The sequence below is a fragment of the Hirsutella rhossiliensis genome (genome assembly GCF_020360975.1).
Source record: "Hirsutella rhossiliensis strain HR02 chromosome Unknown scaffold00002, whole genome shotgun sequence".
Classification (NCBI taxonomy): domain Eukaryota; kingdom Fungi; phylum Ascomycota; class Sordariomycetes; order Hypocreales; family Ophiocordycipitaceae; genus Hirsutella; species Hirsutella rhossiliensis.
This window is the reverse complement of record NW_025408668.1, coordinates 2,928,310-2,954,946: the sequence shown is the minus strand read 5'-3', so window position 1 is coordinate 2,954,946 and position 26,637 is coordinate 2,928,310. Positions and strand designations below refer to the sequence as shown.

Here is a 26,637-nt window from a genome sequence, read left to right as displayed (position 1 = left end):
ACATTCGCCCGTAGGAACGTTGCCCGATCGACCGAGATGGCCGCGGACGACTCGTACACGGCAGCTGACGAGCGCGCCCGTGCCGCCCGGAGGCGGGCATCCAGGCGAAGAAGGACGAACAGCCGGCGAACACGGCGCGGAGTTACGCGGCGAAGCAGCGGGAGTGGAAGGCGCGTCCCCCGGCCGGTCCTCCACTTCGATCCCTGTCACGTACGGCCCCCTAGGCGGCTAACAGACAAATACGTATAGGCCTGGTGCCATACGCCTCGGGCTGCAGCAGACGGCTCGCTCTATAGCTGGCCCGACGGCGAGCTCGTAACGCCGGACAAGCTGGCGGCGTGGCTCAAAGAGGATATCCTGTTACGACGCGTTGTGCCGCCGCAGAAGAAGCCGCGCGCGGGTAAGGTTAGGGGCGACGGCAACGGCGAGGCCGTACAGGTACGGCAACAGCGCGAACAGGAGCAGCTCGAGGCCGCGGCCATGGCAGAGGCCGAAAGCCTGGCCGAAGCTTTGAGGTCCCCTGGCCGAGGCCGCTGAGCTGCTCGCTGACGACCGCGAGGGTTACGTGCCACCCACAGGCCTCGCGACGGCTGCAGTAGACCTTACCGAAGGGTCTTTGCTTACGAGGGGCACTATCGACGCCTATATCGCGGCCGTTATCGAGCTATGGAGGCTCCAGGTGGCTCACGGCAACTCGAATACGGAGAATCCCCGGGGCGCCGCCGTACGAGGATTCCTTGAGCAACGGGGCCGGCAGCGGGAAGCACGACCGAGCCTCCTTTAAAGACCGCGGGAGCGACGGGATCCAGGCCGGCTACCTCCCCGATGAATGGCTTCGGATCCAGGATCTCCTTCTCACTGGCGCCGCGTATACGCCGCAAAACCTCCGTACGCGAGTCGACCTCCTCTTCGGCCACTACTACCTCTTACGGGGAGAACCGCCGCAAGATGGAGCTTGCAGACCTGTCCCTACTCGACTATCCGCCTTCGGAAGGGCCGACCCCTGTGGTTGCCTGGTAAGCCTTTTACGGGACGGCAAGCTAAATAAGACGGCGAGGAAGGAGTTTATGGGCGCGCTCCGGCACAAGGACCCTTATTCTGTACGCAAGGGCCTAGCACAGCTCTTCTTTTGGCGCTGGCACGTCGCCGGCGAACCGCCCCCGTCCTTCCGGCGCCGTCAGGACTGGTATCGGATCAAGGTCCTCGTCGGGCGGGACCGCGAGCAGGAGCTCTCGTACCCGACGCAGCTACAAGAGACCTGGCGTATCTTCGGCGCTGCCGGCCTTATCGCGTCGAAGAAGACGCACCTCCCGCGCAGGGTGGGCGCCCAGGACGCGGAGACCCATGGCACGTCGCTCGCCCAGATCTCGCAGGCCGGCCGCTGGAACCAGAGCGTGCTCTGCCAGGCATATCTTACGCACCTACCGCGGCAGTTCATGCGTATCGTCGCCGGCTTCTCGGCCTCCCCGGGGGACTACTTCCTCGCGCGTGCGGCTCACGAACCCCCGTACGTCTTACAAAAGCAGCTGTGGCCGTGGATCGAGGTGGGAACCCGCTTTGAGGCGCGGGCGCGCCGGCAATGCTGGGCAGAAGGCGGTCTCGACGACGACGACTTAGCCGCCGACGGCTTCCTTAAGCTTATGCGGCGCCTGCGTATAGTACTTCTGCAGGACCTGGCCGTCCTACAGCTCCGCTACCCGTCGCTACCGTTCTTCGCCTACGCCCCTTTTAGCGGGCCCGAGTGGGACGAGTTCGCCGTCGCCGTGCGGTCCACCGCGGTAGGGGCTATGGAGCCGGTAAGCCTGCTCGTACGACGCGCGCTGCCGGAACTAAGCGGCGTCATAGAGAGCACGCGGGAGGCCCTGTTACAGAATAGTCAGCGGCTCGCCATCCGGCTTGAGGCCCGGCTGGACGGGGTTCAGGGCGGCCTCGATGCCCTCCTCCAAGGCAAGGTCCCTATCACCTTTACCGGTTACTTCGGAGCCGGGGCAGCAGAGGCGCTGGGCGCCGGCCCCGGCGCCGTCAACAGTACCTACCTTGAATCTCAATACAGCTCCGGCCCCGGCCCCCGACCCAGAGCCTCTGGTACCAGGCATGCCTATCGTCACAGCCCTGGCAAGGGTCTTTACGGTGGGGGACGTCTGGAAGGAGTGGGAGGAAGGGTTTGCAGGTCAGAAGGCCGTACGGGAGCTGGAAGAGACGTGGGGAAGCCGCTGGCGCCGGGAACGGGGTCAGAGTGCAGTTCTGTCGCCGGAAGGTGATCTGGGACGAGCTGTTGGCCCGTATGGCGTCCGGCAAATGCAAGGAGGCGGCCGTTGCAGAGCTAGAGCTGTTACGCGCCGGCCGAAGCTTGAACCGACTCGTCGACGAACTCAAACAGCGCCGACGGCGGGGCCAGGATCGGGGCCAGGGCCAGGGCCAGATACGGGTACAGGTAGGGACCCCCGTGCCCGATGACCCAGGTCCAGGCCCGGGACCAGGTCCAACTCGAGGTCAGGGCCGTCGGGGCGGAGGACCCGGCTGGGAAAGCGGACCGCCCTCGTCGACGTAAGCCAGCCGCCTCGTAGAGTCTTTACACATATTTATATCCATGTAACTAGACATATTTTTGAGGATCAAAGGGCCGTAGGATCAGTGCATTACTATCTCACAGTTCCTGTGGCCGAGCCTAGCCCCCCATTACCCATTCGCGGCGCTGCAACGCAAATATCTCGACGGGCAGTAGCCTATACGGTGCTCCTCGACCAAACGCGCCGCCGGGTGTAGTAGTCCCCAGGCCCCGGAATGGCCTGGATTGGGCTGCTGGCCGTGGAGATATTCGCGTGCGCGCCGCCGGGCACTTATCAGATGGTAGATGTGTAATCGCATACGATTTCCCGAAATTACTCCGCAAATCGACCCCACGATAAGTCCTGCTTATCTAATTCAAAAGCTCGCAGAAAGGGCGAAAGTCAATGACAGACATCTTGCCAACAGCAGCAGTTGGGGGAAGAATGCTTCACCAACCGTACTCTGCCCGGAGTCGGATAAAAACCAAAACATGACCGAAAGACTCTGGGCCAGTATTTCCCTGCCAGGCGTCAAACGCTGGTATCATCACGCAGACTTGGTGGTTCAAAAGAGTCAAGTCTCTTCCGTGATATCTAGGTAGTATATGTCAAAACGCCGATCCATGCAATGCTTGGTCGTTAGGTCATGAGACAGGCAAGATGAGGAAATGTAATAAAAGCAAGAACCAAAAACCGCCGCGCAAGAAAGCGAGGGCGCTCAAACATCAAAGCATGCAAATGATACAGACGTGACTGAGGTCCGGGCTCCATGTCAGCCCGGCTTGGTATATGGAACGGCGGCGCGTCGAGTACAGCCATGGGCGAGCGGCCGGCCACCGAATACCAGAGAGCCCACCAAAGGTAGACCAGAGGCTACTACCATCGGCGGCTGCATTCGTCAGTTACCTATCACGAGTGCTCATTCGACACGACTAAAGCCTTACCTATACGCTGAGTTGGTATTGTTCTGCCGACGCTTGGGCTTTGGCGGAGTCCTCCGTTCCAGGCGTTGGTGCGAGGGCGGGCTGGGCTCCGGCTGTCTCTGGTTCTTTGGCCGGCCCAGGAGCTCTGCCTCGAGAGAATTCAGATCCGAGGATTTGCTGGACACGCTCGAGTGCCGAGATCCACGAGACGCGGTGGAGCCCCGGCGCTTCCGGTCGGCTTGTCTCGGAACGTCGAGCGAGTCCCAAAGACTGTCATTGACACCATCGTCCTCAAGGGCTCTATCCTTAACGCTGTCGGCTGAGCCGCTTGGCTTTGGCCTCTTGGGGCTTGTCTCATCGTCGTCCGACTCATCACTGTGCTCGCGTTTCCGTCTCCACCGGACGTCAGTCGGAGGCGTAGGCGATTTCCATCTCCCCTCGCTTAGAGCCCGGGAATTCAGGACAGGGTTCGGTCCGGCTTCGTCGCTGGAGACTTCTCCGTCTTCTTGGTCATCGCTAGGCAGCGGGGAGTTTATGGCTTCGCCATCGGTTCCAAAGTCTGGGGCGTTGCCACTCGCGTCTGCCCTGGGTGGTAAAGACAGATGTTCTCCGGCAGCCTCGGGTTGTGTTTGGTTGCTTCCATCAAGAGACTGAGGCCTTGTTTCCTGCTCAGCATTTGCCGAGTCACTTGTCTTGGCCACCGAGTCATCAGGGACAGCGTCACAATCGGTGCTGCTTTTGCCCTGGATCTTGGCTGGCACGCCGTCTGCTTCTACCAGCCCTGTCTCTTTCTCAGGCGAGCAAGGCACAGAACGCGTCTCCCTGGGAAGAGGCGTTCCACTTTCTCGTTGATCGAACCGCCCGTGTGCGGGCGAGTTGCCTGGCGGCGGACGGTCGGCGGGGGGTTCCGAGTTGTAGGCGTTGTGACGAGGGCTCAAGTGGGAACTGGGTTGAGGCGGGGCAGGCCGGAAGCCCTTGTGTCGCTTGTCCTGGTGATGCTGGCGCTCGTATTTTCGCTTACTTTTGTAGTCGCGCTGTGGATGAACTTGGTCGTGGCTCGGCGGCGGTTTGGGTGGGAGAGGGTGACTGATCCTGGAGTTTGGAGGTATGGGGGGGATCGCGGCAGGTTTTAGGGGTGACGCTTCCGACTGCCCGTACGCCGGTCTACTGGGCGAGTGTTTTGCCGATGCAGGTTTGTGAGAGGCGGGCGCGTAGGGAAACGGCTGTGTATAAGGCGGAAGAGGCGGCCTGTATTCGTGCGCACTCGGCCTGCCGGGCGCGAATGGGACCGAAGGGGGAAGCGGTGCAGGAGGAGGGCCCAAAGCTCCATGATGGCCGTAGCGAGGCGGTCCATAAGGGGCTGGAGGCGCATACGGGGGCAGGTGGTAAGGATAGGCCGGCTGAGGGTAGCCAGCAGGCAACGGGGGAGGCGGAATTGCATAGGGCTGGAATTGGCGGCTGGGTCCCGGATAGGGAGCCGGAGGTTGATGAGGGCCAGGAGGGCCAGGAGGGCCAGGAGGGCCAGGAGGGCCAGGAGGGTGCGGCGCATAGGGACTGATGGCCGAGCCGAACGAGGGCTGGGGCGGCGGCGGCGGCGTGTACTTGGTGATGATGGGCCCCTTTGATCTCTTCGAAGCGGAATTGTAGGCATGGCCCTTGCCGCCTCCTCGGCCGACGTTGGATGAGTTTCTCCAGGCGGCCAGTCCGCTTTTCAAGCAGTATAGAGTCAGCGGGCATTCAAGCATGGCATGATGACGGGGAGGCCCACGCTGGGGTTTCTCGCGTAGGCTCGGGACAGGCGACAGCCCAATGTCCTGAGGAGCCGCAGTTGTAGCATTGAGCTTCTTGAGTCGGGCCGCCACGGCCAGGGACTGATTCTGTCATTTCCGGGCATGCGCATGAGGTTGGCTGTTGGCGAGCAAGCAGATGTGCTTCGTCGAGGCCTGGCGGTCTGCGGAAGCTCGAGGTGCCGTGGCGATGTCGCAGTACAGTGCAAACTTAGTTGGTATCGGAGGCGTCTTCAGCGCGAGCCGAGGGCGTGCCGTCCTGGACGCTCTTCCTGGGATGCCGGTCGAAGTAAATGAAGGGAAACGGGGCGGATGAGAGGGCCGACTGTTGATTCCGCAGATCCTCCTCCCCTGGCCTCACTTGATGGTGTGAGAAGCGTCACATTTAGGCGGGATGGAGGAGGAGGAAGGGCTCTCTCTCTCGCTCTGTCTGTCTCCCGTAGGTCGAAGTGGTGAGGCACACGATGGGCAGAGTTGCAACTGGAGCTGGAGCTGCTGGATGCCGGAACATGGGTGGAGCACGTGAGACAGCGCACGGGCCAGGGGCCTGCTGCGCCTGGGCCGAATCTTAGCCGGGCAGAATAGGCGCCTACATGGTCAGGTGGCGCCGGCAAGCCGTCAAGAAAGAGCTCGCACTCATCAAACACAGTACATAGGTAAGTTAGGTAGTGGTCTTGGCTGTTTAGTTCCAGGGGCGGTTGGATAAGCAGATGGACTCCGACGCTCGAAAAAACACTGTAGATGCTATGAAGGGGCCTCGAGTCCCTCTGTGCGGGCAGCCAAGAAGCGCCATGCATCTCTTTGGCACCGCTCCGGGTCGGGGCTGTTCTGCGCAGTCTTGGGCTCTCGCGTCCGGACTAATGAGCAAGAGTCAACCCGAGTTCCTGTATTTCCGCAAAGAGACCCTTTTTGGACGTCGGCCTTCTCCCAGCAGATGGGGGGAAGTCACGTGCCGTGGACACCAAAGGTACATGGTGCAAGGGTCGTCTCCATCCACATCAAGAGCTAATACAACGGCTCAATTTCTTAGCAACCATGCAACACTCGACTCTCCCGACTCACAGCCATCGCCTCGGCCGCCTGTCCCATGTTCAGCTAAGGAGCCCTCCCGTCTCCCTTTCGCCCATGTGAAATCGCGGCCCTCGTCGATCATGTTGGTGCAAGGCCACCAGCCCTCAATCGATATCGCTAGCCGACGTCGCCAACGTTGTTAGCCTTGATGAGGCCAGGGTATATCGCCCCCGGGTCAAGTGATTGCTTGCTCTATATACCTCACTTCCTCAGACCACGCTTCGCCCCGAGGCCAGTCACATCCGCTGCGCCAGAATGCCTGGCCTGCCCTGTGCGCCCTCTCCCCCTCCCCTCTCTCGACATGTGCTGACTCACGCAAACAGCGTCGGTTGACCTCGACGAGTGCATCTCGCGTCTTTACAAAAAGGAACTGCTCGCCGAATCCGTCATCGAAGCAATATGCGCCAAGACAAAGGAGTTGCTCATGCGAGAGAGCAATGTCGTCCACGTGAAGGCGCCCATTACCGTCGTCGGCGACATCCACGGCCAGTTCTTTGATCTCATTGAAATCTTCAGGATCGGCGGCTACTGTCCCGACACCAACTACCTCTTCCTCGGTAGGCGCGCGTCCACCCCTTGGTGCAGACAAGGACAACGGGCTGACGACGTCGTCGACTCTCAGGCGACTACGTCGACCGAGGCATGTTTAGCGTCGAAACAATCTCGCTGCTTGTGTGTTTAAAGTTACGATACCCCGATCGCGTCCACCTCATTCGCGGCAACCACGAGTCGCGCGGCGTCACCCAGTCGTACGGATTCTACACTGAGTGTTCTCGCAAGTACGGCAACGCCAACGTGTGGCACTACTTCACCGACATGTTTGACTTTTTGACGCTGAGCGTGGTAATCGATAATCAAATATTCTGCGTGCACGGCGGTATGTCGGCGCGCGACTTGCCACTCGAGGTGCCACCGGCTAATCAACGCCAGGTCTGTCACCTTCCATCCACTCCATCGACCAGATCAAGATCATCGACCGGTTTCGAGAAATTCCCCACGAGGGCCCGATGGCCGACCTCGTCTGGTCCGACCCCGACCCCGAGCGCGACGAGTTCTCGCTCTCGCCACGCGGAGCGGGCTACACTTTTGGCGCGCAGGTGGTCAAGAAGTTTCTGGCCGTCAACAACATGTCGCACATTCTTCGCGCACACCAGCTCTGCCAGGAAGGCTTCCAGGTGCTGTACGACGACCGGCTCAGCACCGTGTGGAGCGCCCCCAACTACTGCTACAGGTGCGGCAACATGGCGAGCGTGCTCGAGGTGAGCGACGGAGGCGAGAGGTTCTTCAACGTATTTGCCGCCGCGCCGGAAAACGACGTGCATAAGGACCAGCAGCCGGGGAATGAAAAGGCCGCTGATGGAAATGCCCTTCCCGACTACTTTTTATAGGAAACGCGGATCGCGCGGAAAGAGCAGGGCAACAATTGTACGCTTCCGAGGTAAGGAAAGCAAGACAAGCAGGCCTGGTGTACGGGCCGTAGACGGAAAACAGCCGCATAACGCAGCTTGCGGCAATTGATGTCCTTGAAAAGGAAACGAGGAGGGACTTTGGTGTGAAATCAATTGGCAGCGGGGAGGGAAGGTTGTGCCGGACAAAACCTTCCCGCCAGCCTTTGGCCCTATAAACCTGGCAGTGCTTGCTGAAGATGAGGTATGCTCGTATTCTCATGGCACGTAACAGCCCAAGCATACGGGATGGACGGGGTGTTGTTGACCGCCGCACGCTGGAGCCCGGGGTTGGTGGAGCGTCACCAGTCCTTGGCAATGTCGAAACTCCACTCAAACTCGAGATGCTTCTTCTTGTCGTCGTCGACGAAGCTCGAGATGGCGTTGTAGTGGCCGCGGGCCAGCATGCCCGAAGGCGCCTCTTCTTCTTGGACTGCGTGGGGCTGTCAGCTTCCAGCATGGCATGGGGGGTGGGAGGGTAATGCGTATCGAGACTCGTTACATTTCTTGGTGTATGTGGTCTGCTTGTCCGTGTTGGGGGCGTAGCTTCCCTGCGCACCGTGTCAACACATGTAGGCTGGCAGCGTCTCGTGGCCCTGGCTGCTCACAATCATCTCGGAGTCCTTGGAGACCTTGATGCCCTTGCGCTTGACCACCTGGACGTAGTGCAGGCCGCTGAGGATTTCGTGCTGGACCTTGAACTGGGCGCTCATGGTGAACTTTGCGCCCTCCTTGATCTTGAAGGGGTTGTCCTTGAGCGACTTTTCGCTGCCGGGCTTGGACAGGTCGATGGTGACGGGGTCGCGACCGGGCGAGTCCATGGTGAGGGAGAGGATGATGCAGACGCGCGTGTCGCTAGGGTCGGAGATGTCCTTGCCGCCGCCCAGGCCGAGCGATTCCTTGTACCGTTGAAGAGACTCGTCGCCGGCGTCTTTGGGGGGGGGGAGGGGGATCGGTCAGCAGCAGCTCGCAATGATTTTCACATCGGTGGCTGGCAGAGGGGGGGGGGGATTGGGAGGAGGTCGAGCGACAGCGTCGAGGTTTGCCTTGAAGAGGCTGGTTGAGATGTTATGCTCTGAAAAGGAGGCCTGCCCCAGAAGCAAAAGGAAGCCAGCTCGTACCCATCTGCTGATATTCGGCCAAGCTATGCTTGGGCTGGGAGAGCTTGTAGCCCTGCGTCTCCTCGGGCATGGTGTCGTCCTCGTGGAGGGTAGCCATGGCAGGCGTGTGGGATGGGGGGTGAGGGAGTGGAATTTTCTCGACGACGAGTGAGTTCTCTTTCGCAAAGCGACGGACGGTCGGGACAAACGCGGCAAGAGGGGAGAAGGGAGTGGCCTTTGGAAAAAGGGGAGAAGGGATCACGGGCCAGGCTCGGAACAGGGGAATGGATGGCGAGTGTGGAGGGGGAGGCTGGCGGTGACGATGGAGGGGCTGGTGGGGTGTTTGGGGTTGATGCATGGGCGTGATTGGGCCGGGGGGGTTGCTGTGTCTGCGTGTCCTGTGAATATTTTCACATTTGCTCACTTGTTTTGCTGACTGACAGGCGGGACTATGGGTGCAAATACTACGTTTCGGAACAAATGGCTGTTCTGTACCGTATGGTAGGTTAGGATTGACGGGAGTCGTAAACGCTCTGTTTGCTACGTAGGTTGGAATTCATGAGCCATGTTTTCATGACCATGACCTCTCCTACCCTAGACTGCCGATGATATTCACCAGAATCATCACCGTGTCTCAGCCCTGCGACATCCGTGGTCTAGCAGCTGTGTGCACGTGTGGAAAGGCGCCGGAGCCCGTACTGTCGCCACGATGCTTCTTTTCCACGGGCTGGTGCGTCAGCTACAGCCAGCGTACGGATGAGAGGCCAGCACGCACAGTGACAGGTACTAACCTGAGTAATATCCAATTTGCAGGCACGAAATCAGGGCTTAACTTAGCTACCTGCCGACGGGTGCGCGCCAAGTGCCAAGCACTGTCAGCTAGGAGGGTACTCGCAGGCACCGCTGTTTGCCTAGCAATTGCGGGTACTGCATTATCTGGCAGCTCTCTTCTGTGCTCCAGACACCTTGGCCGGCACCTGCGGCTCAAGTACCCCCCCATCTCGGCAGTGAGGCACAGCGACCCGGTACCCACACCGCGCCCCGGCTTCCTACCTCCAAGCTGGTAGCGCGCACGCGCTCCCTCACGTCCTCTCTTCCTCCCTCGTCCCCTTCTCTTAGTAATTCGCGCCGTTCTTCCCTCCCCCGCGCTCCTTTGCACCTCGACGCAATTCATCCCAACCCGGCCAGCTTCCTCGCTCGCAGGCTGGGCGAAGCAACCGTTCGACCAGCCAACCAACCACACCAGCAGGCTTATTATTTCGCTCACCCGTCGCTGTCTCCCACCGTCTCGACTGCCTCTCCTTTGCATGAGCCTGATGCGTGCCGTTTCGTCCACGTAGCCCTTGGTCCCTCCCCGGTACGTCGTCGCTGGTCCTCTTTTGCGCGCAAGGCTGACCTCTGCTGCAGACTCGCGTCCGTCATCGTCGCGCGCCTCGCATTCATCTCGAGCATCGCTGCCTGTACCACGTAGCTCGCCCTCTCTTCCCGCTCACGCCTCGACCCCATTGCGCCGCGCCCTGTCACAACGGACCACCATGTCGCCTGCGAATGGGAGAAGCCTGCCCTCGCGCGCCAATCCGCTCATGCTCGAGCATGTCCCCGAGCGTAATCATCCCCAACCCCACCCACTGGCGCCTTGCAGCCAATCAACCCCTCTTATTCTGCAGCAACGAGGCTGACCACTGCCAAAACAGATGCCGAGCTCGTCGCGCGCCGACGTCTGGGCCAGACTAAGCTGACTTCCAAGATGGTCGGCGGAGACGAGGCCGAGTCCGGCACACTTGGTGCCTTCGACTACGCCCATCTCCGCGCGCCCCTCCCCAAGGGCATCGTCTCGGGCATCTTCAAGTCGAGCCCGACCAGCTACTTCTTGATGCGACGCAGCTTCGATGGCTACGTCTCGGCCACCGGAATGTTCAAGGCTACCTTTCCCTATGCCGAGGCTGCCGAAGAAGAGGTCGAGCGCAAATACATCAAGTCGCTCCCGACCACGAGTCCCGAGGAGACTGCTGGTAACATTTGGATTCCCCCGGAGCAGGCCCTCGCCCTCGCCGAAGAATATGACATTGGGCCCTGGATCCGCGCCTTGCTTGACCCCACCAAGATCTCCGTCTCGACCGCCTCGGATTCGCCGCCCAAGAACATCACGGCGCCTCCCAAGTTCGACCCACTCAAGGCGCCCAGGCAATTCGTCCCGCTTACGCCCTCGTCCCTTCCCCGGAGCACCCGGGCACGCCGGTCAGCAAGTCCCGTCAAGGCCACCGCCAAGCGCGCCGTCGCGTCGCCCCGCAAGCGCAGCACCAAGGCCAAGGTCGAGGCCACCGAGACAACCGTCAATGGCGAGGCCAAGAAGAGCAAGCAGGAGGGCTTCGTCATGAAGACGTCGGCGTTTGAGCCCGCCGTGGTCCTCGAGCCCAGGGAGGAGGACCCCAAGGTCAAAGTCCAGGTTGACGAGGAGGTCATTACGGACGTGAACGGCTTCGAGACGAAGCACACCGTCACCCAGGTCGACATCCCCCTGCCGACCGCGGGCGAGCCGCCCAGCCCCGAGGAAGTCGCCAAGATGATGGACGCCGCCAAGGAGATGGTCAAGCAGGACAGAGAAGCGGCGGACAAGGCGGCCCAGGTTCAAGACGTGCAAGATGAGCAGGCCAAGCCCGAGACGGTGACCCCGACGGCCAAGAAGTCCAAACGAAAGGCGGGCGATATTTCTGTCTCCGAGAAGAGCCCGGGAAGCAAGGCAGACGCAGACGAAGAGACGGAGGAGGGGCAGGTTCGCGCAAAGAGGGCCAAGACCGAGGTGGAGCGGCAAAGAAACAGGGTCAAGAACAGGGCTCTCTTCGGCCTCAGTGCTACCGTTGCGGTGGGGTGAGTGGAAGCGATGCTGAACCGACGTGGCGCAGAAGCTGACAGATTGAGCGCAGAGCTTTAGTTCCCTGGCTCGTCAACCTGCTATAACGGAAGCCCGCGGAACGCAAGGCGCGACATGCTGTGGCGGAACCGTTTCACGGTCGCAGCGGTGGCGCCAAGGACAGCCAGCGCCGTGCACGGCGTCCTGTTTTGTGTGAGCATCGCTTGTGCCTCACCAGATGCGAATACCCTTTTCTTTTCTGGCCGAGCCTCAGCCTTGGCAATTTGGACATGAATATCTTTGCGCGCCAAAGACTGGGCCGCCCTCTTGATGGCTGGTGGCTCGCGCTAGGTTCGGACGTTGGGGTGCGAGGTTGCCGACAAGTCGCCCCGTCTTGGAGATGAACGATTCTCCCACTTTCACTTTGTTATTACTTATCTTATCTTGGAGTCGCTCTCTGTGTAGAATACAGGTGATTGGTGTGTGCGTGAACGTGGACGATGAGCGATGAGGGTGCTAGAGATTGTGGCATGAGGGGTCTGGGGGAGCGGAGGACGAGGTTAGGCAGGGGCAGCATCTACTGTAATGAAACGAGGAAAACACATGCATTCAGCAGTTGTTTTGGGCATAGATGGAGCTGTCCGTTGTTTTGGCAGTGCGCTCCAGAGCTGACATGCTCTCTTCCCGTTTATATAAAGACGTCTGCTTCGCCGTTCCCTTCCTTTGTTCGTTGCGACCTGGCTCTCAGAACCCAAGCATGGTCTCATCTTGGTGACGAACTACGGCAAAAAGCGACACAAAATGGCCGGAGACAGATAGGCCGCAGGGTTGCCTATACCAGATGACGGCTGCTTTCGGCGTCGGCGAGTCGGACGAGATGGAGTCCGCCCATGGTGTACTGCGGGAGCAGGACGAATGTCGAGCAGGAGCCCTGCCCCCTGGACCGTCGCAAGCGCAGCGTATACCGCTGGAGAGTGTCCCAGTTTACTGGCAAGGGGAGCGCTTCCGTCTTCTTCCAGTTTAGGAGAGAGACGGCGTCAATCGCGTCACATTGGGCAGGCATGGTCAGATCTGAATAGTGGAAGTCATGTGTAGGAACCCGGAAGGGGAATTACCCAACTGAGCCCCTTACGCAGTTATATCGTTAAACGCTTCTACTTTACTCATATATACATATATAAACATATGCATCTTGAAGCGCCTCTTTTGAACGTATCTACTTGATCTTTATACTATTTCCGTAAGAGGCAGGCCGCAGAACCATTGTTCTCAAAGGAGCATTGTATGGGATGCTGTGTATCCATCGCGTTAGCCATAATAGTGCATCCGTCGTTGCAGCTGTGATAAGCGTCGTATGCCGGATGGGTCTTCGTGAGGCAACGAAAATCGCGGACCTGGGTCCAAGGCTCCTACAGGGTTTAGGAAAATAAAAATGCAGGGGTGCCCATGAGCAGAAAATTCGGCGTTTAGGAAAGGAAATTAAGATTCACGCGGATAGGAGTCAGGGATCTATTGCTAAACAATGCCAAGAGTATTGTTAGGGATGCTTGGTGTCAGTCAGACCTATCGTGATTTGCGATGAATACAGAGTACTGCTCGTTATATCTGTCAGACGCCCCCCGTGACCCTGAACAGTAGCAAATAGTGCTGTCCGACTGGTGGGATGTAAAAGCCTGTCTTTATATCTATCTGGGCCTCAGGCCTATCTTTTGTATAGACAGGTCTGACGTTGCTAGCTACGTGGTGTAGAGGGGGTTGCCAAGTCTCCTGGACCCTTGTAGGTTCTGGCTTGTACCTTGGTAGGTTTGGCATCCATCCTGTAACAAGTATAAGCTGAGGCTCCTATAAAAACGAAAAGAATTGAGCCCGTTAACATAGGCTGACTCGGGCGGGACTCGGGGACATTACTTCCCTGGTATAACCGGGTAGTCTATGCTCCGTAAACCCTTTATAGACCCGCCGTGCTAAGACGTAACTAATTTCATGAGTTTTGACGTTACCTACATATCGCCAAGAGGGACATGCGAAGAATAACAAGCCATAAAGTAGAGGATGAGGCAATTCTGAGTTATCCTAACAATGTAAAAGCTCTTTACAATCGGTTCTAGCCAAAGTAAGGGATTATAGACACAGATGGGCAAGCCCAAAGCTCTATGGTATTGACCGTGCAGCACTTGGGCCATTTGTTGCCCTGGATGGTCGATAATCACAGCGGCATTATTGGATCAGCTCAAGCGTGGCTGGCGACGCTACTTCACGTGAGGCATTAATGTGCCATGTCTTGGTATCGTCAGTCTGAGAGGAACTAAAGCAAACCTTGGGCTGTAGCTCCGCGGGTACGAGGTTTTTGAGACTTGGCTTCGTAGAGCAATTCCAGTTATAAAGCGACCTCTTCTTACCAAGGAGATGGAAATCGTTGACAGAAGCCAACCACGAGGCACGAGGTCTTGAAGGTCATACCAACTCGGCTGAACCTCGACGTTTTCACCCGGTTTAGCAGCCATGATGCACCGGCGCTGGGCCATTTTGGCCTTATCGTTTTCCATATGCTCGGTGCTGTGGCCCGGAACCACCAATGCAACTCCAACGCCAACGTCATCGCCATCAGCACTAAGATTCACACAGTCCATGCAAGGCCACGCAGTCGTATACGCGACCTTTGCTCATAGTAATACGACTACGCCGGCATATTCCCAAAGCCAAGGCGGAATTGTTCGAGAGGACAACAACCCTCAAAACGACGCGGCATGGGGCTACTTCACAATGCAAGAAACCCTGCCCGTGGCTGCTTGGTCCTTTGTGAGCCCCCGGCTTGACAGACCGTTGATCAACGGACTTGGTTGAGACACGTGGGTATATAGAATTGCCACGTCACCAAACATGATTACTATCCAACCGGGCCCTTTGCCCCTTGTGGCTCTGGGAGGTATATTTTGGTCGCAAGTACAGGCGTATGCTCCTCGCACCGGTGACGAGACTGGCCCGGACGACTATGACCGGCAACCCAATCCAGTCTATGACAGGAGGTGGGAGAATTATGGCGCCGGTAACCAGCAGCCATTGCTCTCCGGCCGAGAACGACCGGAGGGCACGACATCGCGCCGCCTAGCTCGAGACTTTATGAATGAGCTCACGAGCCCACACAACACCCTTCTGGATAACGACCGACGCCAAACTCTCCGACAACTGCTTGATAGGAGCCCCGACACAGAACCCGATCGCGACTTTCCTTTGATCCGTCTCAGCCAACGTAAGCATCGATGCAGTCGGCTCATGGATTGGCGGTAACCGTCGCAGCTCAAACTTTGGAAAGCTTAGCATTGCAGCACATCGACTGGTCTACCGTGAGCATTCCGCCCCGACTACAGCTGCTGCTGGCAGGGGACCTTGTCACAGCGGCCATGTGTGCAGAAGCAGTCTTGCAGGTAGACAAGTTTGTGAAGCCGAACCGCGACAGGCGGGCGATGCAAGCCGACTGCGAAAAACTGCTTGCAAAGATTGGCAAGGCGCCGCCCTGCGCGAAACTCAAGAACCTTGAGTTCGGCTTCAAATTATCCAACGATTACTGGTCTGGAACCTACGATAGGATAGGAGCCACTCTGGATGGGCCGGCTGGAAAGGCTGTCCTGGCCATCAAAGACGAGCCCTCGCCTGGATTTGAGGCCTCGATACCGGTGGATATGCAACGATCCTTCGGTTCGGACACGATCGACATCGACGGTATCTCAAGGATCCATCTTACCGCCCAGGGAATTTTCTGGAAGTGGCGTAACGAGCGAAACGACAAGTGGCAGGTTCAAGGTATGAGAATCGAAAGGGGACGCTCTACCGAGGCTAACCTGGTGGTCTTGACACAGACATTACTCTACGCGCAACCTGCGCTGAACCGGGGTTCGAATTCAAAAACGATAAGCTCATCGCGCTGAATGCGTGGTACGGACATCCAGGCGGCTGGTTCTTCGAGCCGTTCGAAGAGAAGACTGTTGCAACCTTCAACGTCACTCCAGGGGATTGGCATATGACACCTCCATGCGCCAACATCAAGGGCCTGGAGTATGAGTTCAAATTGGGAAATGAGCTCGGGGCCGGAACCTGGGATTCGTTATCATTCACGCTCGGTCAGGGCAAGGAAATCAGCCTCGCGAATAGCGTGAGTGGAGGATTTTCTAAGACGAATCGTATCAACCTCAGGGACGTCTTTGGCTCAGAGCAGGTTGACATACGTGACATTAAGAACATCTCTCTCCTCGATAGGGCTGGAAGAGGAGATGGGTGGCTGTTTGAAGGTATGTACTCGTTCAACTTGCGATTTCAAAGGCCACATTCTTACCTCGAGCGTTTCATTGCCAGGAATTTCATTCACCGCAAGCTGCGCAGATGTGCCAAAGAAGATGCGTCTGAGCAAATTTGCATCGGTGGACAAATGGCTCTAGCGTGAAGCGTCCAAGGAAAAGGTCTGGTCCGACAATATCAATGTTGAGGACTGGCACGAAGTGCATGAAGACGAGACTTGTTCATTCCAGGGGGAGCGAGCTCGGGGCGAGCACAATCAGGGAGGAGGTCACTCGGTTTGCTTGGCAAGTTTTACCTCTGTGTGTAGCGGAAACAACGCTGCGTGTGCCACTGGAGATTTCTAGTGTAGGTGAGGTTGTGTGGTCGTCTGCCCGACCCAACCGCTACTCAGGCACTGCAGGCTAGGAACGTGGCTGAGCAAGTGAATTCCTCATGTCGAGATTCGTGTTGTGTATTGAGCTGTTACCCAGACATATATCCAATACGCAGTTTGGCGGCGCCCATGCCTCAAGTCAGCTACGCCACGACGCTGCAACGCCGCTATGATACGACCTCGGCCAGTTTGCCTCGCACCGGTACATTCGCTGCCCTTCCAACGGTGGGAAAGCCCTTGAGCTTGACCTCCTTGCGGAACAGCAGACAGTGGCTGGAGCCGCCAAAGTGGAACATGCCAATCTCGTCGCCCTTGCCGACATGCTGGCCCTCTGCGACGGTGATCTCGCAGGTGCTAACCTCGTCCATGCCGATGCCCACAAAGGCGACGAGGCCAATGGCCGGGCTATCCGCCTCGAAGATGATGATGGCCCTGGTCGCCAGCGCGGAGAGATAGCCCTGGGCAACCGAGATGCCCCGACGATCAATGTCCTTGACGGAGGGATCGCCGACGCCCTCAAAGAGCGGCTCGCTGAAGTAGGTGCCGTCGACGACGCGCGCGCGGCGCACGGTGCCGGCGACGGGGGCGTGCCAGCGGTGGTAGGAGAGGGCGGAGAGGAAGGCCTGGTAGACGGTGCCGCCGGCGAAGCGCGGGGCGAGGGCGTCGTGGGCGAGCATGTCGAGGACCGAGTAGGGCTGGCCCTTGTTGAAGAAGGTGTCGCGCAGCTTGACGCCGTGCGCGATGTTGAAGACCTTGGACTCGCAGGCGTTGGCGATGACGGCGTCGTCGTCGGGGGAGGCGACAGGGCGGGCGTTTTCGGTGATTTGGCGGGTGAAGAAGGCTGTTTCCCCCCTGGTTAGATGACGGGGGAAGAAGGGGGAGAGAGAAGGAAGGCAACGGGGTATCGAGTGTCACGCCCCGGCCCCCCGCGAGACTCACCATCCCACGACTTGAAGCCGTAGCGCTTGGCCGACGGGTCGCAGACGTACATGTCCTCAAACTTCATGGCCGACTGGTAGGGGGCATTGGCCACCTGCATGAGGTCGCTGATGCCCGTGGGGCCGAACCAGCCCAGCTTGTGGTCGTCGAGGACCGCTGCCGACTCGGGCGTCTGCGAGGCGTCACGATGAGTCGTCGACGGGGGGTGGTGGTAGAGGAAAGGGGGGAGGACGGACCTGGAGGAATTTGCCCCATTCGTTGAGCACCTTTTTCAGAGCCCTGTTGACGTCTGGGTCGAGGAAGGCGGCGTGGCCACTGCGATGTGGTTGAGTTGGCATCATCATTCGGAATCATGACTATTCGGCGCCATCACCACCATCACCGCCATCACCGCCATCACCGCCATCATCACCATCACCACCAGCGTCTCTCCGGAATCAAACGCACCTCGGAGTCGCCATCGGGTAGTCCAGCAGGCTGCAAAACGGAACGCCCACGACGCCCACGCTCTCGGCCGCGTCGGTCCACTCGGGCGCCCGCGTGACGATGTGGTTCAGCACCTGCAGCAGCTGGCCGTAGTCGCGGATCTGGCGCGAGCCCGTCGGGTCGCGCAGGTACGGCTGCCTGCGGGGGATCTCGTCAAACATCTGCACAAAGTACATGTAGATGCGCGGCGTGCCCTCGATGAGCGCGCGCAGCTCCTCGAGCGCCGGCGTCAGGGCCTGCGGCGGGTGGGCGTCGACGTGCTCGGTCACGCGCCGGAGGAATTCGCGGTGCACGCGGTGGTCTGCGGGGAGCCATGCGCCTGGCCTGGAGACGATTGGATTTGTTAACTTGGCTGGTAGGTGGGAGAGAGAGAGAGAGAGAGAGCCTCACTTGTTGACCCGATAGTGAGGCGGAATGTCGTGCTCGTCGCCGTGCTGGTGGACCATGATGACCTTGACCCTGTGCCTGACCTCGCAAGAATACAGATGGGGAGACTATGGAGGAGACTGATGGAGGAGGCTGATGGAGGAGGCTGATGGAGGCATTTCTCATACACCTCGTGTCTTTATTTCCCCCTCAATCCAAGCAAGTCGGCCTCGACCACGGAAGACTCGGCACGGTGCCGGTGATGCGTCCATGATGTAACCGAGCTAGACATGCAGAGACGCATATAATGGCGCATGGAGATGGCGAGGAATACCGCGTCGTCGGCAGTAGTTGCCGGCGGGTATTGGACGGACCCGATCCTGCCGGCACACGCCTCACTACCCACTTGGAGCATTAAGTCGCATCCCGGTTTTCTGTATGCAAATTCTGGTCTGCCGGGAGACGCCTGGGCAAGGTTCGATGGAGAAGAGGCCTGGTGGTCCAAGTAGGGACGATTCCATCTAGACGACTGATAACAATCCCGTTTTTTAACACTAACACTAGATGTTGTGAAGGGATCAAATTATCCAGTGCCCATATATATACAACCTAGATTATACGGCATGTGTATGTTTAGCAGTACTTATACTGTATATCCAAATATCCGCAACTAGCGATGACTTTTTGGCACTCCCTAACAATCCCTTCGAATACAAACTTAGTCCCAGTAAAGAGAAGAGCTCTTTCCCTATTATTGAAATAAATACACGCCGAAGAAGACCTCTCTATAAGCCTTTGTAACGGCGGAAATAAAGAACTCAGCTAGGACCTTTTCCCTTGGGGAACTGCAAAAATTTGGTCCCGCTGGGGCTCGAACCCAGGATCTTGAGGTTGCCAACATATTAAGCCACTAGTGGCTGACCGCTCTTCTTAATTTATTAGTCTCACGCTTTACCAACTAAGCCACAGGACCAGTTGCTTTTGTTGAAATCGAAAGAATTTATTATATTATATACACTTCTCGCACAGGATCGCTAGAAGCCGACCTCACTCTACGAAGTAAGGTAGGTATGTATAGAGAAGGGAGAAGGGTATCTGCTCCCTAGCACTAAGAAGGAATCGGTCTACTAACAAACCCGAAACTATTAGTTAAATAAAGTCCCGTTTATATAACAGGCGCTGTATAGAAGTAACAAATCAGGAACGGCAGGAGTAGCTAGCTTCCAGCTATATAAAGGCACGGGCGTTAAATTATACCATACTATCGCTGTACTGCTTTTAGCTTTCAACCTATAGGATTCTGTCTTAATAGCAAAGAAACTGTTAATATAGTATATGATAGATATCAAAGAATGCATAGGATTCCTTGTCCTCGAGTGGTCTGGCGGCATTGAGGTCCGGAGAACGACATTTCCCCCCTCTTCCTAGTGCACGACCGAACTGCTGGTTGCTGGACCAAGCCTTCTTATCTGTGGTTAATTGACAAACTGTCAGACCTTATAACACGCGGAGGGTGCCCCTAGTTTGCAAGCTCGACAGTGGTTTGCGCGGGCCACGGCAGCAGCCATGGCATCTGCCTTGATCTAGGTACCTAAACCCGTGCACCTCAGCTCCGAGACAGCTCCCCGCTGGTGTCTCATCCACGCTTCGGCGACCAGCCTCATCCCTCTCCAACGCTGCCACCACGGAAGGAGCCCAGCGTAAACGCACCCTAAACCAGCCCAGCTCCGCAGAGTCCGTTAACCTCCGCCAGTTTCCATCATCAAAGCTTAGATGCATGCTGGGAGCTAGAGGCCTAGAAATAGAAGCAAGGACGCCATGTTTTATATAACAGCAATGGCGTAGATTATTTCTTAGCATGCATACGACTCTTTCTACAAGTCTTCGCCTAATGCCGGGGATAGGAAGGGAAATAGCATATATGCGGAGAGTCGCATGCTCCCCTGAGAAGTAGCCTCGTCAACGCCACTACTTTCTATCCAGGTTGCCCGAGCCCCGGCCTTGCACTCGGCCAGAGATGGGGACAGAGGCAACAGACACTCGTCGCGGTCTTTCTACAGTCACACTAGGGTATACGTCATGCCAAAAGTTCTTCCAAAGTGCCTTTTGAGAATAATCTGGTCTACAATTCCCTGTAGTAACCGTGGCGCAGAGCGCGCACTCCTGACTGCCATCTTGACGAGCCCTAGCAACGCTGGCCGGCCGTAGATTTGAGCTGCAAATCAAAGCCGCATTCGAGGCCGGCGGCGATGCAAAAGTGTGTAGGCAGAGGGGCATCTTCAGGGTCATAGAAACCGCACTTCTTTCAATTTAAGCTATGGACACGGCCGGTAGCTACAAGAGACCCTCATTAGCCAAGTCTTGCTGTACGCCCTTCTTGTAAGACAGTGTAGACAGCGTAGCGCAATGGCCCTCTAGGGGATCCCCCCGGGATGTAGTAAAGTCCCTAATAAAGTCTCTAAGAAATACGCCTGAGAACACAAAGTCTTTCGAACCAGCCCGGTCCTTTCAACTTCTATTGATGCGGAGTGCCGACAGAGACCGCTGCGTCGCCTAAAATTTCTTGCCCTTTTCGCACAGGTCCTTGAGGACCTTGGTGACAGTGCCTTGGTTGATGGGGTGGACATGGTCAGTATGAGTCCCATTATGACGTGGCAAGGGGCATAAAAAGAGTCACAAGCTGTACTTACCGACAGTGGAATTTTCAATGCCACACTTCTTGATATCTCTTTCGCTTTCCTTGGCGATGGTCTCGATGTTACCGCACAGGGTATCCAAAGGGCCCTTGCCGTCGCACTTGAGGCCGTTGGCAGACTTGATGATGGCAGGGGCGACGCACTTGGCCTTCTTCAGCAACGGCTTGAGACCGCCGAGAAGCTTGCCAATGTCGAGGCCGGGGGTGGCGTTGTTCTGCAAGAACTCGGTCATCTCGGCATCGCTGGCAGCAGCGACATACTCGGAGCTGGCGTAGGCGACGCTGGCGAGGGCAAGAGTGACGATGGAGAACTTCATTGTGAAGAATGTGAAGGGTTTCTTTTCGAGTAGTTGAATTAAGTTGAAGAATAGAAAGTTGGAGAGACTGTTGTTGTTATGCGTTGGAACTGAGTAAAGTGATGGTGAGAGAATGGATCGTTGGAAGTCTGAAAGTCAGGATGTCTTTATACCTCTCGAGAGCAGAGGAAGCGCCTCAATGCAGACTGCGGAGGTTGAGAATTCCTCAGTCCTTGAATGGTCACTGGTCTCAGGAGAGGAGATGGGAGTTTCAGAGCCGCGTCCTAGACACCTCGGCATACATTTCCTGGTCTTTTTGCCCGCCTCTTTATGATCATGGAGCCTAGAATGTTTTAGACATGGGTTCAATGTTGGGGGCAGGCAAGTGGATCACAGACAATCACTTCGCCGTCGCCCTCTTTAACGGGCTTGGAGAACTGTCGAAAAACAATCAATGGCGTGTCGCAATGCTGACCACGTCGCTAGGCCAAAGCGAATAGAGCTTAGCTACAGAAGTACCCGCGACATAATGATACGGGGAAACGCTAAGTAAACGCTAGAGGCATAGATTTCCTTTGTTCAGATAGATATATGCGGCTCTTCTAGAGCCAAAACCAGGATTCCTTCTCCGAGGCAGAGGCCCTGCCGCGTCTAGAGCTTCAACTTGCGTATGCGTAGCCAATTCAATGAGGCCAAACCGGGAGACCGAGGGAGGGAAATTGCAGAGGTAGGTACGTTTACAGAAGACTGGAACTGGAGGGCGTGGTCTGAGTCGCGTCATTTTCGCTTCCACAACAATCGAAAGAACGGGCTGATAAGAAACCTCCCATCCTTTTTGCCCATGTACATGTAATTACACACTGACTCTTTGCCGGCACGCTTTTCGTCCGAAACTTCATCAACATACCTGCCTACCTACCCTTCTGGCCGCCATGTCTTACCCCGTGTCGGCAGCTGCCAGGAACAATTTGGCCCCTCGCAGCTCCGGAATCACCGGGGGGCTGGTATCCTAGGTCGACTGTTAGCCAACTGGTATGGACGCGAGATGAGAGAGCAAAGAAAGATCTGTGGATGAACGCCTGACGGCTGAGCTCCCCGATGGCGATCCAGGGTCAATGATATTTCGACCCCATGGTCAATACACCATTGCCGCCGCTGGCACCCGTAGGAATCCACAAGAGCCATGCGCGGTCAATTCAAGGGGACGGGAACTTGCCAGAGACCAAAATCTCCCTCGATAACAAGGGTTCAATGCAAATGTCCACTGCTGGCATGAAGGGGTCTATTTCAATCCGATGCCATTGACTCACGGTCACTTTGTCCGGACGGAATCTTTGATTCCAAGTCCCACCAGAACCGGAGAACTGACGAGCTATATACATCAAGAATTGAGACAGCAGCCACTTTTACCTTCACATAACTGGGTTGCATGTAGAACTTGGCATGAGTCTGCGAACTTTGCTACCAAGCCAACCCCCACTTCTAGCCGCCCTTTTCAACACGAGGATTACTATTCGGCCAAGTGCAATCTCCATTTGGCCACCAGCCAAAAGGTAGGGTAGGTCTCGCTCTGATTCCTTATATGTACTATCATTTTCTTTTTGCCTCAATAGTAAAAACAAACAAAAGATGAGATAGTTCTAATTGCGAAGTAGCTTACTCAAATGCCCGAGCCAGTAGGGGAGGGTCCCTCTTGGGGAGGACTCCTACTGAGGGGGGGTTTACCTCCGCGCGTGCTGAGCGCGACGTACAAGACGAGACCTCGGAACGACTGGTAAGATACTTCGACTCAGTGCTGATTACTATCTAGTATAACGCATCAACTAATTAAAATAGGAATTTGGTTAGCCGGATAGAGATTTGCACTTGGCTGAATAGTGATGCTCTCTAGCACCTACGCGTCGACTTATATAATGTATTGCAGCCGTATTTTCGTATGCATCCTCTACTTTTAAATTAATAAAAACAACATAATCTCCCCATATTGAACTTACATCTATGGGTGGCCTCTCTATAACTCCTATAACTCCCCCTATAACGCCTCATCTTAGAGCAATCGTATGTTGTAGCGGCAGGCCAAAGGGGGGAAGGGTTTGTTTAAAGCGGAAGGCGGTTGGGGAGGGGAAATCTGGAACGGCCGACCTTACTTATATGGCCTTTTCCCCCCACACTAACTAACGACCTACTCAATATATAATACTCAATATCTAAAGCCGGGTTAAGTGAGAAGATGCAGGAGCAGACTTGGCATTAGAATCCGAACATCAAGATATAAAGACGTAAAAGCACATCTCACGCATTTCCTAGGGGCGCCACGAGAAGATAATTTCATCTAGTGTCCTTAATATAGCGCTAAACATATGACATAGTGCTAATTAGAAAATAAAATACGAACGGCGGTAGTGGGTAAGTGTTGGTCTGGGGCATTGCATGACATTTTCGGGCTCTTCATAGAACCCATCCACTTTCAAGGATCTAACCTTGTTCGTTGTTTCCCCCTTAAGCCCATCTTCCGGCGACAGCCTCTTGAGAGCATCTTCACCGGTGGAGATGGCCTTTTCAAGATCCTTATGAGAACCCATCTCGGCAAACCTAGCAGCGTAGCAGGAGCACAGTAGGTCGAGCAGGACCGCCTTGTCCGGATGGTCGGGCCAAGGCCGCATGGCCGACATGGCTTCCTCGCCTGCCGAGATGGCCTGTTTCAATATCTTGACGTCGTTTTCAGCACGATACTTCCTGAAGCAAAAGTCGCAGAGTAGGTGAAGAGAGCGTGTCCGGGCAGGGTCTGCAGGACACAAGAGCTTGACGAGTTCCTCGCGTGCTACGATGCACTCGTCAAGATGCGCCAGGTCTTTCGACACGTAGTATCTCAAGTCGCCCATGTCGCTCATAGTGCATAAACGCTCTTCCCACTGCAGCTGAATAGACTGCGCCTTCTGGGCCGCCTTCATTGACATGTCCACTGCCTGGCTAATGTCATCTAGGGATTGAGTCTGCCGGGCTTTTGCGGCCCAGCATCGGGTAAGGGCGTCGAGGCCATCCAAGTCTTCAGGCTCGTCTTGGAAGCCCCCATGCGTAGAGGCAAAGGCCTGTTCGAGATCCTCGGTTTCCTTGGTTGCCTCGTACTTGGCCAGGTGGCAGGCGCTGAGATAGATAAACCCCCACTCCGGCATCTCTGTCGGCCCTGCTTCCAGCCCGGCTTGTAGACAGTATTCAATGGCCCTGTTGATGTCTTCTGCATTCTGGGATTCCCTAAACCTGATGGTAAGGAATTCGCAGAACGTGAGCATACTGGTCATTCGAAACGGCTGGCCTGATGATGTGATGGTGACGGCCTCGTTGTATGCCTTGGCTGCCCTCTCCAGATCCTCCGCCGTCTTCTCCCTTTGATACCGTTTCATGAGGAGATCTCCAAACGTGACCAACATGATGGGTCGGTCACGATGTCCCGGCGGTGCCAATGCAAACGACTCCTCGTAGGCCTTGAGTGAGTCTGCAAACACCTCAGCCGAGCCGGTTCGTTCGTACAAGAAGCCGCTCCAATACCCTCTGCGCATGAGAACCATGGCGCGGTCTGGGTGGTCGTGCGGCGTCGCATCGACTGCCTGTCCCAGAAGGCGAACCGCCATGCTGATTTCTCTAAGCTTCCCAGACTTGAGAAACAGCCGCGCTCCGCACTCGCCCTGACTACCCAGCCTCTCGGCTTTGGACGAGTTGCTGCCCATGATGGCTCCACTGGAGTTGGTTTTTTCAAATGGAAATGGAGTCGTCGTGTTGGAGCGGAGAGCCTGGGAGACCAAGCAAGCAGGGGATATGACTCCTTAGCTACGAAGTCCAGACTCACAAAGCCTAGAGGTTAGTCACAGATATAATCCACCTCATCCCGGAACGTCTCCTGCAGCACGAGTGGGCAGCTCTATTACTGGTTCGTGCTCTTCAATGAGAGAGCTTCGAGCGTCACGGTCTAGTCTCTTCAGCCAGCTAGGACCTTCAGCTTTTGTCTCAAACCCTGTCAGCTGAGCATGACAGCTGCAGCGGCTAGTTTTGTCGTTGGGCAACAACCCCCATGTCGATAGGCACAAACGCCTGCAGTTTGATATTTACATTTTCCATCGTGTTCGAAGGCAGAGGAAGAGCAACAACACTGAGAAACACAAGCTCTACGATACAGCATGGGCACCTACTTTGTCCCGGGCGTTGCACCTCTTCGTGAGGCGCTCCAGCTTGCGTCTATGATCCCAAACCTCCGGCAGGCAGAGCAGGATGCATTCCCAAACCCGAGGCATAAGGCCGGTGAAGACTATCCCGAGTTAATCGAGCGCTTGGATTACTGGGTCCAGCCGCAAGGGAATCTGGGCAAGCTTCTGGAGGAGTCCACCGACAACGCCTTCAAAGCGCACCTCACTAAGATGCTGTCGACCTCGTTTGGAAAAGATTCGTCCAGCACCAAGTGGCTCGGGCCATGCGAGGTGCGGAAATACGGACTCATCAACCCTAAGCTTTTGTTCAAAGACCTCGTCAAGCGCGACTCGGTGCGACTTAAGGAAAAGGTAAGAGGAAAATAAGCTCTTAGCTATAAGTAGGTCTTAATCTATAAGACTAATAAATATAGCTTCCTTTAAAAGTATAAAGCTTAGATAGTTATTTATAGGAATTAATAGGAAAAGGGAGATTTACTTATTAAAGTAACTACCTTAATAAAGATATCTTTTTAGACTATTATAGCTATAGTAATAGAATTCTTATAAAGAGAGATAAGAAAAGTATATATAAAATATATAAAAGTAAAATTAAAAGTAAGAGGTTAAATAAGTAAGGTAAAGATATTTAATTTTTATAAGAGTAGTAATTATAGTAAAGGAGTAATTATTATATTAATTTAATTATCTTTCTTTCTTTTATATAACGCCCTTCTTTATACTTATTTAATATCTTAATTAATAAAATAGATCTTACTTAAAAAAGCTATTAATATCCTCTTAACTACTAAGCTTTTTATTAGTTTTTCCTTTTCTTTCTAGCTATTACTAGTATATTTATCTTATCTCTCGCTACCTTTATAAGAAGCTATCGCTACTTTTACTTTCCCTTTAACCTTTACCCTCTTTCTTTTAGCTCCTTTTTTAACTAGTTTTTTAGCTTCCTAAGTCCCTTTTATTAAAGGATATCTTTAAGAACTATATATTTAAGCTATAATTTATAATATACCCCCTTAGCTATAGCTTACCCTTATAGTAAGGGTATAGCTAATATAGCTTTAGGCTAGTAAGTATATAAAGGAAGTTCTTAGCTATATACTTATCTCTTTACTTATAGAAAGTAAGAGCTCTTTTAAGTCCCTAGGCTCTTTTAAACTTACTTAAGGAATAAGGGCTTAAAGAAGGAAAAGTCTTATAAGAAAGAGGGCCTTCTTAAAAGAAAGAAACTTAATTAAAATAAGGGGCCTTTTAAAAAGAAGACCTT

General features: G+C 55.5%; 10 protein-coding genes and 1 non-coding gene across 11 annotated transcripts; 5 read left to right on the top strand and 6 right to left on the bottom strand.

Moving 5' to 3' along the window:
* Positions 1–1,067: 1,067 nt before the first annotated feature.
* Positions 1,068–1,900, top strand: HRG_01904 (centromere DNA-binding protein complex CBF3 subunit; the record flags this gene model as incomplete). Its single annotated transcript, XM_044860375.1, has 2 exons — positions 1,068–1,796; positions 1,877–1,900. The coding sequence occupies 2 exons, from the start codon at positions 1,068–1,070 to the stop codon at positions 1,898–1,900; spliced, it is 753 nt and encodes a 250-aa protein (XP_044724008.1).
* A 1,589-nt stretch (positions 1,901–3,489) lies between these two features.
* Positions 3,490–5,356, bottom strand: HRG_01903 (zinc knuckle domain-containing protein; the record flags this gene model as incomplete). Its single annotated transcript, XM_044860374.1, has 3 exons — positions 3,490–4,564; positions 4,847–5,179; positions 5,241–5,356. The coding sequence occupies 3 exons, from the start codon at positions 5,354–5,356 to the stop codon at positions 3,490–3,492; spliced, it is 1,524 nt and encodes a 507-aa protein (XP_044724007.1).
* A 1,229-nt stretch (positions 5,357–6,585) lies between these two features.
* HRG_01902 (calcineurin-like phosphoesterase domain-containing protein) lies at positions 6,586–7,718 on the top strand (the record flags this gene model as incomplete). The annotated part of the gene is made up of 5 exons (XM_044860373.1): positions 6,586–6,601; positions 6,654–6,887; positions 6,953–7,002; positions 7,078–7,207; positions 7,261–7,718. 5 exons carry the CDS (start codon positions 6,586–6,588, stop codon positions 7,716–7,718), a joined length of 888 nt encoding a protein of 295 aa, XP_044724006.1.
* Positions 7,719–8,077: 359 nt separating this feature from the next.
* Positions 8,078–8,993, bottom strand: HRG_01901 (RHO protein GDP dissociation inhibitor domain-containing protein; the record flags this gene model as incomplete). The annotated part of the gene is made up of 4 exons (XM_044860372.1): positions 8,078–8,208; positions 8,278–8,326; positions 8,384–8,706; positions 8,897–8,993. The coding sequence occupies 4 exons, from the start codon at positions 8,991–8,993 to the stop codon at positions 8,078–8,080; spliced, it is 600 nt and encodes a 199-aa protein (XP_044724005.1).
* Positions 8,994–10,410: 1,417 nt separating this feature from the next.
* HRG_01900 (putative transcription factor G6G8.4) lies at positions 10,411–11,833 on the top strand (the record flags this gene model as incomplete). The annotated part of the gene is made up of 3 exons (XM_044860371.1): positions 10,411–10,480; positions 10,570–11,743; positions 11,800–11,833. The coding sequence occupies 3 exons, from the start codon at positions 10,411–10,413 to the stop codon at positions 11,831–11,833; spliced, it is 1,278 nt and encodes a 425-aa protein (XP_044724004.1).
* Positions 11,834–14,606: 2,773 nt separating this feature from the next.
* On the top strand, positions 14,607–16,159 carry HRG_01899 (protein-tyrosine phosphatase; the record flags this gene model as incomplete). Its single annotated transcript, XM_044860370.1, has 4 exons — positions 14,607–14,976; positions 15,045–15,527; positions 15,584–16,012; positions 16,077–16,159. 4 exons carry the CDS (start codon positions 14,607–14,609, stop codon positions 16,157–16,159), a joined length of 1,365 nt encoding a protein of 454 aa, XP_044724003.1.
* Positions 16,160–16,559: 400 nt separating this feature from the next.
* Positions 16,560–18,263, bottom strand: HRG_01898 (phophatidylserine decarboxylase domain-containing protein; the record flags this gene model as incomplete). The annotated part of the gene is made up of 5 exons (XM_044860369.1): positions 16,560–17,233; positions 17,332–17,503; positions 17,568–17,646; positions 17,779–18,141; positions 18,208–18,263. The coding sequence occupies 5 exons, from the start codon at positions 18,261–18,263 to the stop codon at positions 16,560–16,562; spliced, it is 1,344 nt and encodes a 447-aa protein (XP_044724002.1).
* Positions 18,264–19,039: 776 nt separating this feature from the next.
* HRG_12055 lies at positions 19,040–19,156 on the bottom strand. The gene has a single exon. It is a non-coding gene; the product is annotated as a tRNA-Ile (tRNA).
* Positions 19,157–20,736: 1,580 nt separating this feature from the next.
* Positions 20,737–21,195, bottom strand: HRG_01897 (uncharacterized protein; the record flags this gene model as incomplete). The annotated part of the gene is made up of 2 exons (XM_044860368.1): positions 20,737–20,789; positions 20,874–21,195. The coding sequence occupies 2 exons, from the start codon at positions 21,193–21,195 to the stop codon at positions 20,737–20,739; spliced, it is 375 nt and encodes a 124-aa protein (XP_044724001.1).
* Positions 21,196–23,549: 2,354 nt separating this feature from the next.
* On the bottom strand, positions 23,550–24,899 carry HRG_01896 (uncharacterized protein; the record flags this gene model as incomplete). Its single annotated transcript, XM_044860367.1, has 1 exon — positions 23,550–24,899. The coding sequence occupies one exon, from the start codon at positions 24,897–24,899 to the stop codon at positions 23,550–23,552; it is 1,350 nt and encodes a 449-aa protein (XP_044724000.1).
* A 447-nt stretch (positions 24,900–25,346) lies between these two features.
* On the top strand, positions 25,347–25,739 carry HRG_01895 (uncharacterized protein; the record flags this gene model as incomplete). Its single annotated transcript, XM_044860366.1, has 1 exon — positions 25,347–25,739. The coding sequence occupies one exon, from the start codon at positions 25,347–25,349 to the stop codon at positions 25,737–25,739; it is 393 nt and encodes a 130-aa protein (XP_044723999.1).
* Positions 25,740–26,637: the final 898 nt, after the last annotated feature.